Here is a 14,372-nt window from a genome sequence, read left to right as displayed (position 1 = left end):
ATCGTTGCTTACAAAAAACTGATCCAAGTGATTTTTGACATTGTCATTTCAAGTAAATGTCTTACAGTTAAAAAAAAATTTGTATAGACCGGAACAAGTAATAATCTGAGTGTGCTGGATCTGATGAATATAGTTGGTGTGATAGCATGTCCCATCTAAGTTATAACAGTTTCTGATAAGTTACCAAACTTGTGTGAAATTTGACATTATTGTGGTAAAACACTACACCTGTTTTGTTGATCAATTCTGGCTGCCTTTTCTGTTTGATGATATTACTCAATTTGTTTACTTGATGGCAGTACACTTTCAAATCAATTGTTAAATTGGTAAAAGCTCCAAAAACAAATTTCCTTAAAATCCCACCAAAGAGAGCATCTCTCTTTAAGAACATGTGGAACCCATATATCGAGCTTTGAAACTAAACTAATTTGTTTCAAGTAATCATAAACAGTTCAATTTGACAAATTTAATCTCTTAGTGATTTCATATAAGTGATTTCACATGATTCAGCAGTTTGTTTTAATCAGTACTTTTATTTTGTTTTCATTGGCTTCAACTGGCCATCCAGAACGTGGTGCATCTTCAATATTGAAATTGCCAGAACGAACTTTTGTAAACCAGTTTTGGCACTGTTGTTCTGTCAATACATCTTCTCCATACACGTCACATAATTTTTTTTCTCGCTTGAATAGCATTATTACCTTTTCGGTAATAAAAGAGCAAAATATGCCGAGAATGCTGCTTCCAATCTTCCATATTTGATGGGACACAAAAAATAAACAATTGCACAAAAATAAATAAAATTATTTACAAATAAACCTTAAAATGCTAGCTGTCAAAATATATAATGATAATATGGTTTAGAATGAAAATGGCAAATGAAATGAGAAAAATATGACTAATCCGTCTAGTGGTAAAAAAAAACGAACTTACTTTCCGAACAACCTAATATTAAAGTTGAGATGTTTCAATTCACTTAATTTTCTTTTGACACGGGATCAAATTTATATAAATGTCTTTAGAACAATGTTCTCAAATTTATAAGATCTGCAGACCACTTAAATTAAGTCACAGACAAATCATCTAGGCTCCAACAAATTCTTATCTAGTAAAGGTCATTCTAAAAACTAGTAAAGGTTATCTAGTAAAATCCATGCCTATAAATTTTGTCTATTCAGTAATAGTACAGTATATAAAATTATTATTTCTTCTTGCTAAACTATAAAATTACATTTAAAAGAAACAAATGGGTCATTTCACAGATCATTTGGCACATGCTTATAGATTTCCAGTAATCTGTGGATCAATGGCATATCTAGAATTTTGAGAGTAAGGGTGCTGTACAAAACAGATTGAGGAGGAGCAAGGCACAGGTGTCCTGTAACTTTTCAGTTCAATTACTTTAAAATTAGTTAAATTATCTAATCTTACCTAACTGAAGTCATGCAATATGCATTATTACATTTATTTTTTATTTTAAAGTAACAAAACTGACTGCTTTGATGTCAAAAGTTCCCTGCAGCACCACAAGCACCTCCTGGATATGTCCCTACTGTGGACCAAACTTTGGGTATGTTCGTAAAGTCAAATGAGTTAAACACATTAGTAACGAATCGGTCTCGCTCAGTGCACATACTCTACAGTGATGACATTTCAAACAAAACTCTAACAAAGTTCACGAAGGAAATAGTTAGTTTACTTTATTAAGAAAGTGGCGGCCAATGATATCAATGTTTCTGAATCTACTCAAGTGTTTAAATTGTGAATTAAAATGTGAAATGATAGAAATAATTGTCCACCCGAAACAATCTAAGAAAAATATTTCGGATAATGCTGCACTAGCAACATTCATATCTTCGATTTTAGAAACAACCATTTAGTTATAAACAAATCAGTCGAAAAGTCTAACAAAATAAGAATAGCAATGACGTCATTCTCATTTAATTCATTCGACTTTACAAGCATACTCCTTGAGAACCACTGCTTTAAAATTAAGATAGTATTTAAAACATTATCACCATTATTGTATCTTTACTACTGGCAATTAGCAATTAGTCTGATATAATTTTTAGTTCTTAATTTCTATTTTCAATTTGTTTGTAATTTGTAACATTAAGCAATAAGATAAAGTTTTGAATTTGAACAGACTTTTATCTAAAACAAAATCTGAAAACTTTACATAAAACTTAATATGAAATATATCAATAGATATTTTTTAATTACATATTTATTTTATGTTCATTACTTATATAAGTAACAATTTTTTTATTATTTTAATTTCTTTTAAAATCCCATAAATAAAACAAGTAAGAATTATTTAATACTAGCTTACCCGTTGCGCATTGCTACGATCTCAGAAGAAACAAAATTCAAGCAAACTTGTTATGATAAAATTAAATTTACATTTCATTTTTATTGAAACTTATTATTATTATTCATTTTCATCGGGAAAACATTTCAAAGTGTCATTTCAATTCTATTTATTTATTGGAGTGCTTGTGGATACACAATATTTTTTGTTATTCCGCCTGGTGTGTACACGAATAAATCAGAAGGTTTTCCAACGCGTGAGCTGGCCACATACAATTGTACATGTGAGAAGCACGGATTCTTTAACACACTCGCAGAGATTGTTAGAAGTGCGATATTTCCCATTTTTATATATTTTTTAAAATCCTTTATAATTTTGATTATTTAATTGCTCCTTCCTCTCTTCCTTGGCATGTTGTGAAATTTCTGATAGTTTGATAATAAACCGTTTTATTGTAATTTGTCTTTTTAAATTATTTTGAGTTGATATTAAAATTTGGAAAAGGAGGATCCCTAGATTGGTAAAATAGGCGAATTTGCTCCTACAACTTCAGTTCTTGTTCGGGATACAGTTAAGGTTTTAACAAAGTTCAAGCGAATACGTAATTAGCAAAAAAAAGTTGAAATAAAGTGATTAAACAAAAATGATTACAAATATCGTAAATAACAGTTTACAAATGCATATATAGAGATATTTTTTGGAGGGGGAAACGGTCTTCACAATTTGAAATCAATCGAACACACAGTGAAATTCTCGTATACACTCGCACCATCTATCATAGGATAAATGTACTATGCCAGAAACCTTCACGGGAGTATATTAAACAACTTCCCAAAGTTTCATGGCAATCGGATAAACGGTGTGGTAATGCATGAAGGACAGACACACAGACATACATTCATTTTTATATACAGTAGAACCTCGATTATCCAGACTAATTGGGGATGAAGGTAGTCCGGATAAGGAAAAATTCGGATAATCGAAACAAATACAGGTAGCCCTCGGTTTACGCCAGTTCAATTTATACCAATTCACAATAACGCCGCTGCGCAACTCGCCGTTTTGAGGTGTAATTCCCCGATTTTCCCTATGCTAGACTGATTTTCATTTCAGTATTTACCAAGCCGCGACATTGTGACATTCGTTAAAACAAAGATTTTTATTCAATATATTTATTTTTTCTGTTTAATATTATTGGGTATGTATACATTTGCATTAAATTAATAGTAAAATACTAAACGTTTAGGTACCCACGAGTCAAGATATTAAACTTAATAGTCCAATAAATGGCGTCCAAATCCATAGTGCCAATGAATGTATCCCGTATCATTTCGTTCAGGAAAACACCTTACGATGCAATAGCGCTTCTGGCGATCACAAATTATCGTTAGTGAGACAAATCTACTTCTCGTTGGCCAGACGATATTTATCTCTTCTTAGCCACCTTGAATTTTCCTGCTCAAACTGACCTTATATATGCGCTACAGCAACCGGTGGTCAACCAATCAGTGTCTTCGCTCACCTGTAGCTCTACGTCGGGTTAACGTATCCTTTCAACTAAGAAAAGTTTGACGGATGAAGTTTGAGTTAGACAACATTGGGAGCAAAGTGCAAATGTAAAAAGGAGCATCATATTCGACCATATTCCGAAATTCTTAATGAAAGAAATCAAAAATGTAAACAATTAAAGATGGATACTTTTTCCGAAAAATGTAAGAAATTTGGAACTAAAATTTTTAAATAAAAACATTTTACTTTATTTTATGATAAAATACATTTTAAAAATTAAAAATTTATATGTATTTTTTATTATATTGTATTAATAAACAAAATTATTAGCTTATTTTTTACTTATGTAGAACCTAACCCTATACCTCACTGTAAATACGGGTTCATTTTACGCCAATTCAATTTGCGCCGGCTTTTGTAGGAATGGAACTGCGGCGTAAACCGAGGGCTACCTATACTTTAATTTGTCTTTTAATGATAATACAACACGTTTTCTTTTCGATGACGTATCGGTAATATTAAAAATAAATACTGTATTTAAATTGTGATCAAATTTTCAAGAAACAAACGTTCGTATTGAATTTGTACTACTACTGACCAGCACTAACAGACTAGCTATTGCTTAAAAGGCCCTCTGATGGCTCAAGAAGACGGATTTTATAAAATAAAAAGCAGTTGAAACTGCATTTTTATGGATAAAAATTTGACAAACTATTTATCGTTTTATGACGAGTAAAATTTTTTTGTCGCGTTCTCGGCTTTTAAGTAATGCATAAACCTTCGAGGCGAGAGGCCCTTCTGACCGCGAGGTGTAGGCGGTGGCCCACGTTGCCCATGCCTTACACCGCCCTTGGTCATAGAAATGATGTAATTTGAATATAAATTATTTATAAATACGTATGTCAAGTTATATTTTTATTACAATGCAAAATATATTTAAGAGTTTACAACCACTGTGCTGGGTGAGACGTTGTTGAAACAAAAAATGTTATGCATTCCATCACGTACATAAACAGTGTCGTAATTCGCCAAATGCAAATCAGCAAATTTGTAAAATTTTTGTTTATTTTGAACAATACGGATAATCGAAAATCCAGATAATAGAGGTCCGGATAATCGAGGTTCTGCTGTATATAGATAAACAAACATTTTGTTCTAATCTTTCTAAGATTTGCAATACTAGTTTAAATCAAGGGCTCAACATGGGTCAAGAAGTCCCTGGGGGTCAAAGACTGAAGGAAAGTCATAGTATGAAATAAATGAAAAAGAAAGCTATGGACAATTGAAAGATGGATTCATGCACAGTTCAACTTTTCCAATAAGTAATAGAGTTAACAAAATCTAAATGATTATATCTGAATTTATTAATTATTAGTTCTGGAAGCAAAGATCACACTGGGATCTGGATAGCATAACTGGCAATGCAACTGTAGAGCTAGCAGTTGTAGGTTGAGTCATGCTAAGAGCCAATTCTTTTTTCCAAAATTTTCTAAATTTAATTTTAAAAATTAATTTATTTCTAATATTAAATTTATCAACAGATGGCAGCTAAATGCCTACCACTCGACAAATTGCTTTGATTCTGATTATTAAGTAGCCTTAAAATATAGCCCAATAAAAATTGGGCAAATTATTTGGTAATGTTAATGTATTGAGTTGGTTTAATTCATTAGGTTTTATGCTAATTTTTTTATAAGACAAATTCAGTACTACCTGAAAACAAAGGCATCACCTGCACAAAAGCTTCAATAAAGGGATACTTGTGCAAGTTAGCAATTACAGAATTGAAGATAAAAGAAGGCAGAGCCTTCTTTCCTTTCCTCTATTACCCTTAAGTTTAGCACTAGTCACTGGAAAATACTGTAGTTGTGTATATCAGTAGTAGCCAAGAATGTTAGGAAAAGAAATATTTGTGAAGAGTTTAATATTTAGTCTTCAATTTGTATTATTTTTTAAATTTTTACAAGAATCTGGTTCCAGAATAACTTTTAATAATTTACATAACCATACATAACATTGATGTGGATATAGATATCAGAATAAATAACACTCAGATCAAATAAGTTAAAAAAATAAAATATCTATGATGCCAGTTAAGTGACAACTGGAAATGTAAAAGTAAAATCAGAGCAAGAATTAAACAGGATAAATCTGGCTTTGTAAAAATGAACAGTGTTAATTAACTAGGGGCAAGGCATTACAGAAAAATCATGAAAATATCATGGATGGGCAGGTTAGTTGGTTGGTTGTGGTTTTTTGGCACAAGGGCCAAGCTGTGCCATGCCAAATGGTTCTTTTGCCCAACTCAATATATATATATTATATAAAATAACAACAAAGAATCAACAATGAGTATATACATAATAAGAACATACAAACAACAACACACAAAAAGGTGAAAAAAATAAGTAAATAAATAAATAAATAGTTAAATTTCTTTGTACAAATTAGTGACCTTTAAAAAGTCCAATACATTATAAAGATTGGGCCTCTGGCCCAGAATCTCTGTCAAACACCATGTCCCAAAATACTGTCTATGCCTGGTCTCAAAGGCAGAGCAATCGAGCAGTATGTGTTTTATAGTAAGAGGACAATTGCAATACTGGCATACTAGCTGCTCATCGCCCTTCAAAAGGTATTGATGATCAACTGAGTAGAAATAACCTCAGATCTGTCATAGGGTTTCTTATGTGTCCAGTTTTCTATCATAGGTTTGATCTCATGTAGTTTATTGTGGACTTGTGCGTTCCATACATTTTGCCATCTCTCTGCTAGTTGTTTTTAACAACTAGCTTCAAATCACCTCCTTTAATAAACATTGTATGTTGAGAAGGACTTGCTGACTTTGCAGCTGCATCAGCTTCTTCATTTCCTCTTATACCTACATGGCCTGGGACCCAACAAAATTTTAGAGAGATTCCTTGCAAAAAGATGGCAAATCAGATTATGGATTTTAATCACTATACAGTGAGAACTAGGTTCAGATGAGATCAAAGCCTGAAGTGCACTAACTGAGTCAGTGTAAATCACGCTGCAACAATGACCTTTCCTATTTATATAATTTAGGGCTAAATAAATAGCCTGCAACTCAGCAGTAAAAATGGATGAATTTAATGCTATTTTTTCTGCCACGATTTCATCCTGGCAAACAAAGGCTAAACCAACATAGTTATCTGATTTAGATCCATCAGTGTATATAGGAATTAAATTCCTATCACAATGTTGAATTTCTGCGAAGTGCTGTCTATAGACGTAATCTGGTGTGGATGGACAGAGTTCTCAATAAAGATATAACAAAACAATTAAATAAAAAAAGAACTAAAACCATAGATGCTATAAAGGAGAAGAAAATTGGAATATCTTTGGTATATTATGAAGAGTAATAAATATCAATTAATGCAAATTATTACTCAGGGAAAATAGAAGGAAGACATATACTAGATAGGCAAAAAAAATAATGGCTGAAAATTTAAATTTATTGATATAGGGCAAACAACAACACATTATTCAGGAGAGCTGTAGCTAATACACAAGTGTCATCAATGCTAGCCAACATTCTTTAAGGACACAACAAAAAAAATTACAGGCAGGGAAGAATCTCAAAGAAAAGATTGATTCTATTAGTGTTAATTTTGTTCCTATGGTTTAAAAAGAAAACAGCAAATTTTATTTGTAATTAATCTTCAATTTATGTTATTTTTAAATACATATTTTTTTTTATATTTTATATTTTTAAATTTTTACAAAAAGATTTTTACTTTATTTATAAACCTCCTTATTCATCACTTTTTTGTTTGATTGACTTAAGTATTTACTATTTTTATACTTCATTACTCTCCTTAGGCCATTTATTTTGAATTTCTTGTTTTTAATTATAAGTGTATTTTTAATACAGTGATACCTCGGTATACGTCTGCTTTAGAATACGTCCTGTTTGAACGAAACAAATTTTGCTCGGTATACGACTTATTTTATATGCACCATCTATGAACAAGTAGCACCATTGGTGTTAGGACCAGACTAGATGTTCATGGTGCCACGGTTTATAACTTTGTTAAATTTCTTCTGATTTTAATTTGTAAGTAAAATTTTATTATTTTTATTAATCACGAATTACAAAAAGGCAAATGAAAAGCAACAGAAAACTAAAAAAATGACTAGAATCACAATGGAACTGAAAAAAGAGATTGTTGAGAAATATGAAGGTGGCATGCATGTTCGAGATTTAACTGTTGCATACCGTATTCCAAGAATGATGCTATCGACAATCATGAAAAATAAAAACATTATTAAATTTGCTAACATTGCGAAAGGAGTTAAATCAATTTCTAAACAGAGATCGAAGACATTAGATCATGTTGAGAAATTGGTTAACTTTGGATAACTGAAAAACAGTGTGCTGGTGACAGCGTATCAGAAGCAATTATTTGTGAGAAAGCTAAAAGGATACATGCTGATCTCATGAAAAATCAAGCAGGAACTAGCCAGAAAAATGACGTGTTTAAAGCCAGCCATTTTTTTACATGAGAAAGGATTAATCATTTTTACATTACTTCTTACGGGAAAGGTTGGTTTGGTATATGTCCTGTTCGGTATAAGTCCAAACACCAGGAACGGATTAAGGTCGTATACCAAGGTTCCACTGTATTTTAATTTTTTTGTTCATTTTTTATTTACCCAATATTAATATTATCTTAGTTTTTCTAAATTACTTTTGTATAAATAAAAATATATAAGCTTTGAGCACTGTTTATTTTTCAATTTCATAAACACCACCAAGAAATCAAAAAATATGTTTACATTTGACAGATGTTGATGACAAATACATATTTTAATTGGTTCAGTATGCTTACAGAAATCATAACAATAAGATAACAAAAAAAAATAAGGGAAAGCCATAAAAATTGAGAATGACTGGTTTAAATGTTAGAATATATTTTGAACACTTAGATAAATTTTTCACAGAACAATAATTATAAAACTTATTATATTTTTCTCTACAATACATTACATATATCAAAAAGTATACAATCTATTACAAACACAATTGAATTAATAGATTAACTTGAAAGGTTTATTGGAGTGTGCAAATTTAAATTAACAATCATTCTCCAATAAAGTAGATTTTTAGTTTTATTTAAAAACTGAAATAATCAAATTTATGCATAATAATGCAAATTCTTCAAATATTGTTAATTTAATTAATATTCAAATATTAACTACCAGAGTTTTTGTGTTATAACTAAGTTAATGATTGATTAATAAAACTAAATAGTTTAATCTTGTAGGTAGATAGTTATGCTGCAATCTTCTGCTGTAATTAATAATTAATTACAGCAGAAGATTGCAGCATAACATTTTGAATTAAATTAAATAACTTAGAAAAATCTGGAAGAAAAGATTGACCCAAAGCAGGATTCAAACCAATAACTTTAGTTTGTCATACAGATTCATTTTATGTCATATCCAATTGATCCAATTGTAGTCATATTAATTTAGATCATACAATCATACAAATCAATTGCAGCACTAAGTGAAGGTGTCTTATATCCACAGCTCTAACTCTCAGCTGACTTATTTTATCTTAAAAGAGATCTAGCATCTGTAACAGATAAACATATCTGAAGACAGGGGCCACAGAGAGCTTGTATGGAGTCCAATGGTAGAGGATTTTTTTTGAGCATATGAAATACATGAAATGTTTCTTTATTAATACAAAAACAGTCTTAAAGGTTTATTTTTTGTTAGTAAAAATTAACATTAATTTATAGGTATAGGAACCACTATAGACCCCTAAATTTTCTCCAGACTTTGGGAAAAAACTTCCCACCTTACCTCCTCTCTTGACAGCGATATGGAGAATAAGCAGTTGTAGATTTGAGTATTTCCAAGTCAATCTTCTCTTCCAAAATTTAAATTATTTAATTTTGAACCAAACAAAAGATGAAGTCTTACCTGTTTACTCTTTAGGCCAAATTATATTAGTTTGATTAATAAATCATTATTTTAGTTATAATCTGAAAATCTAGCAGTCAATATTTGAATATTAATAAATTGGATCTGGTTATTGATTAAGTTATATTATTGTTAAATGTTTATATGAATGCAAAGAAATTTCAATATAATTAAAATTTTTTATTCCATTTCACTGAAATATTTTTTTTTATAATACAATTCCATATATATGATATTTTTATAATTAAAATTATATGGATTTCATATCATTTATCATATTTCATTACAACAATTTTTTCTACTTATAATTTTCAAGTTTTGTATAGTTGTCAATTTTAATGAAAATAATATACAGTAGATCCCCCTATAAAAGCGTTTCCTATAGTTATGATTCCTATAAAAATTGTGGCATTATCCGTAAACAACGGTAAAAATAACTCCTATAATACGTAAAACGTCATCGGGCAGCCGAACTACTTACCCGCCGTCCGTAGCGCCACGCTACGGAGAGATTTCTATCGTCTGGACAGTATTATATAAATTATATATAAATTAGGTACTGTACATATAATTATATATTAATTATATATAAATTAGGTACTGTATATATAATTATATATTAACTTAATTTATTGTAACTTTATTATAATTAAATATATATTTTTCGCCGTCTAGCGTCACGCTACGGCGAGTTAGGCGACCTATCGTCTGTTTAGTACTGTAATTTTATACATTTCTTGTGAAAGAAACATTTCTTATTTAACGGCCATAAAAATTATTTATATTAATGATGTCTCCAAAGGTCAACGAAGTTTTCGCAGAAAAATAATATCAGAAATCGCGGCCGCAATTTGATGCGCTGTTCCGCGACGAAACCAAGCTTTAGCAACGAGCGTAGTCAAAGGGTACACACTCGGTAAGTAATCCTACAATTTTTTGTTTATAACGTAGTTTATACGGATTATTTTCAAAAAAATATACGTATTTTGGAAATGTTGAGTCGAATTAGTCTAGAATCGATTAATTTTATGAAAGAAAACCTTTCAAACAGCCGTAGTCCGTAAACTATGATTCCTACAAAATTGATTCATAAAGAACGGAACGTATCTACCGTCTTATAGGGGGATCTACTGTATATGAATAGTTTAAATCATCCAACAAACAAATGTGTTAAGGAATGTTTCTAGTTTACTAGATCATAGGTATGCATTCTATTTGAACAGATATTTGTCAGTGGCATGCCATCATTGGAAGCTGTGGAAGCGCCATTTCCCTTGTACTTTCTAAAATATAAATACATATTGCACAATTATTTTCGTATTTGAACATACTTTGAATTAGGTTTAAAATTAATATTTTATTATAACCACATTATGTATTTTATTAGAGATTTCTATATGAAATCTGTAATAAAATACATAATGCAGTATAATAATAATAAAATATCTGTAAAAAACAACGATAAGATTGCTATTGTATATTCTAAGCTCAATTCGTGTATGCATATTCTCAATGGAAGCACTGTATTGTCGAATATGGGACAGCTTTCAGGGCAAAAATATTTGAATGATGTAAAGCAGCCAATTTACAGGCATTAGCACATGTGCTTTACAGAGTACCAACTTCTGGCAGTTTAGTTGGTGGATGCTACACACCATAACGCTTCCAATGATTCTATCCCTTAGCCACTGATAGGGAGCTATTTGACTAAGTAAATTGTTTTAAAATTTAAAAAGTAAAGAATATTCAATGTTATTTTTACGTTTCTTTGCAAAGTTATATTTAATTAGAATTTTCTTTTAATTATGATTATATTGAGATTTTCAGACAAAATCTTTAGAATTTTCATCACTTTTAAATGTTAATAATTTTAAATATTATGAAAAACAATTTTTCCAAGTGAGTTTTAATTCTTTAAATTAAATAAATTTTATGGGAAATTTTTGATTTATTTAAATTACATAGTAAATCACAATATTTATATTCATGTCCAGACTATATTGACAAGTAACTCTTAGACACAAAAAGTATTATAATTAATGACAATCTGAACAAAGATGTACTAAAAGAATTATATGATTTAATATCATTAATTTTTACAGTACCATCTACCAGTGTGTCTGTTGAGTGCAGTTTTTCAACAACAGGAACACTCGGTTGAAAGAAAAATTGTTGTCGCTAGTGTTGCTTTCAATAGAAAAAGAGCTTTCAAAATATGTTGATGGAGCGACTTTTATGATAAAGTACTGTAATTAACAACTTTGCAGAAAAAAATTGCCGAATAGAGTTAGTTTATATAAAAAAATTAAACAAGTTTTTTTATCATTGTTTGTATCATATCAATTTGTATTATGAGATTTGTATTTTAGAACTAAAATACAAATTGTTTATTTTTGTCATTTCCAGTATTTGTTTAAAATTTTTTATGGAAATGTGAGGTTCCGGACAGGTCCGAACCGTCACGAAAGACAAAAAAAAAAACGGTTAATTTAGAGAAAAATCTATTAGTTTAAAAAAACAGAAAAAAGTCATTTGTAATCAGACACTCATTGTTTATATCAAACTGCGACACAGAAATTATAAATCACAGAAGGAAGTCGTCTTATGATTGGTGGAAGATTGAATTCATCTTCGATTTTGACCTTTCTCGTGCTCCAGGTAGGAGTCTCATAATTCTTAGTTACGAGGGACCAGCCACTCAGAAAGCGGGATTGAGGGAGAACGACCAATCAAAATGGATGAAAGAAAGAACGGAGATTGATATAATCCCCGACAATCAAGGACACCTCACACTTGGTTAACATTCTGAAAAATCAAAACACTATGTGTCAACGCGCAAAAAAAAAGCAGTTTCTCGTCTATTGTGCCAACCTGTAACCCGTGCCACTTCGGACTTAGACCATGTCCCCGACGCCAACAGACAAAGTCTCCCCGTGCCTTACAGGCTTGTCAACGCCACTGTCCCGGGTTTTGATCATCAATTGACAATCAAAGAACCACATTGACACTCAGGATGTCCGAACAGCTGAATGTCCTAAAACAAACTATTTTGTACATAGTGAATGTTTATTTTATGTTAAAATAAATGGTTTTTGTCAGATACTTGTTGTCTTTGTCTCCTCCACCACCACGCACATACAAATGGACCCTAGACCATCACTGACACGCAAGTAACTGATTTCCCCTGGAAATCGGCTTCTTACACAGCTTCCCTATCATCAAATGTCACAGCATGCCACTGATATTTGTATTTGTGAATTTTAATTACAAATTGTTATTTGGGAGCTCTTTAGACACAGATAAGTGGCATCGCACATATAATTAACTAAACAAGGCCTGTTCATAATTAAAAGAAATATTAATAATCAGTAATTTTGCTACAGAATACTAGTTTATTACACTAAGAATACTATTTTAATTATTAAGAATGATCAATATGTTATATCTGAAAGAATTACAAACATTTCTTGTTATATTATTTTAAAAACAATTAAGAGAGAGTTCTTTGTATAATTTTTGCAATGACTAATTACAACCAATATAATCAGAGTTAAAAAAAATCGTAATGACTGATGCATTCTTAAAAAAAAAAAAAAAAAACAGATAAAAGATTTCACAATCAACAATATTAAATAACGATTTACTTTTTTTCAATCAATATTCTTGGTATAAATTAAGTTAATTTTTTAATGTAAATGTAATAATCTGACTTTTATTAGTGTATTACAAGTAATAATTAAGATTATTGAACATTTTTTCTAGAAACGTGATAAGATTTGAAATCAAACATTAACAATGAAAAATCTAAAAATAGATATTCACATTTCAAGAAATGAAATGCATTAATTAATCATTTTCACTGCAAGAGAATTGTATGTTTACTTGTGTACGTCGCCTGTAAATAAAGAAAAAACAGAAATAAATGATTTGTCGATAGAAGACAGAAGCATTCTTATGTGTTAAAAGTAAACAAGAGTTATTTGTTTGTAGCTTACGTCTGCAAATTATTTCTTTTTCCTTCATCAAAAATATTCTTTTTATTGACAATCTTAGGGTTAACTGCATGTAAGTATTTCGTATATTTTTATGTATTAATAATAATTTACTTACCCACATCTTGATCAAAAGGTGAAGAACTACTGAAAAATGGCATATTGGCGAAACAAAAAGCGATTTAATTTTATAATCTATCACCTAATTTTTCAGCAAAACTTCGAAATGACTCAATGTTATTGCATTTAATCATAAACTGCGCATGACTGCTGCCAGCGCCCTCTGAAGTGATTACAATCTAAAATTTTTGCCGTTAATTCTGATTTTTCGATACTACAGTATTTTTGGTTTTTTTTAATTTTTATTTTATTTCTTTATTTTTTCTGCCCCGTGAACACTCGGACTATTTATCTACTTCACTGTGGTTCGGCCGGGTTTGACATATCCGAGAATGGAATGGACCACCACCCCCCAGAGAAATTCCGGGTACCCAGAGTGGTAGGCTGCCACTCTATTCTCTCGACTATCCGGCTAATTCATCCAAATATTGAAAACGTGATTAAAACAAAAATAGTTTTTACGTTAAAAAACATAAAAATATAAT

General features: G+C 30.4%; 1 protein-coding gene across 1 annotated transcript in view; it reads right to left on the bottom strand.

Moving 5' to 3' along the window:
* LOC111621810 (signal transducing adapter molecule 2-like) overlaps positions 1-14,040 on the bottom strand; it is a 75,534-nt gene extending 61,494 nt beyond the window's left edge. The window contains exon 1 of the mRNA XM_023364057.1: positions 13,886-14,040. Within this exon, the coding sequence (XP_023219825.1) occupies positions 13,886-13,928 (43 nt within the window). The 5' untranslated portion in view covers positions 13,929-14,040. The remainder of the gene's footprint in view (positions 1-13,885) is intronic.
* Between the last annotated feature and the right edge of the window lie 332 nt (positions 14,041-14,372).

Source organism: Centruroides sculpturatus, unplaced genomic scaffold (assembly GCF_000671375.1).
Source record: "Centruroides sculpturatus isolate CEXI.00-Female unplaced genomic scaffold, Cexi_2.0 scaffold169, whole genome shotgun sequence".
NCBI classification, from domain to species: Eukaryota; Metazoa; Arthropoda; class Arachnida; order Scorpiones; family Buthidae; genus Centruroides; species Centruroides sculpturatus.
Note: the sequence above shows the minus strand (reverse complement) of the source record. Positions and strands in the feature narration are given on the sequence as shown.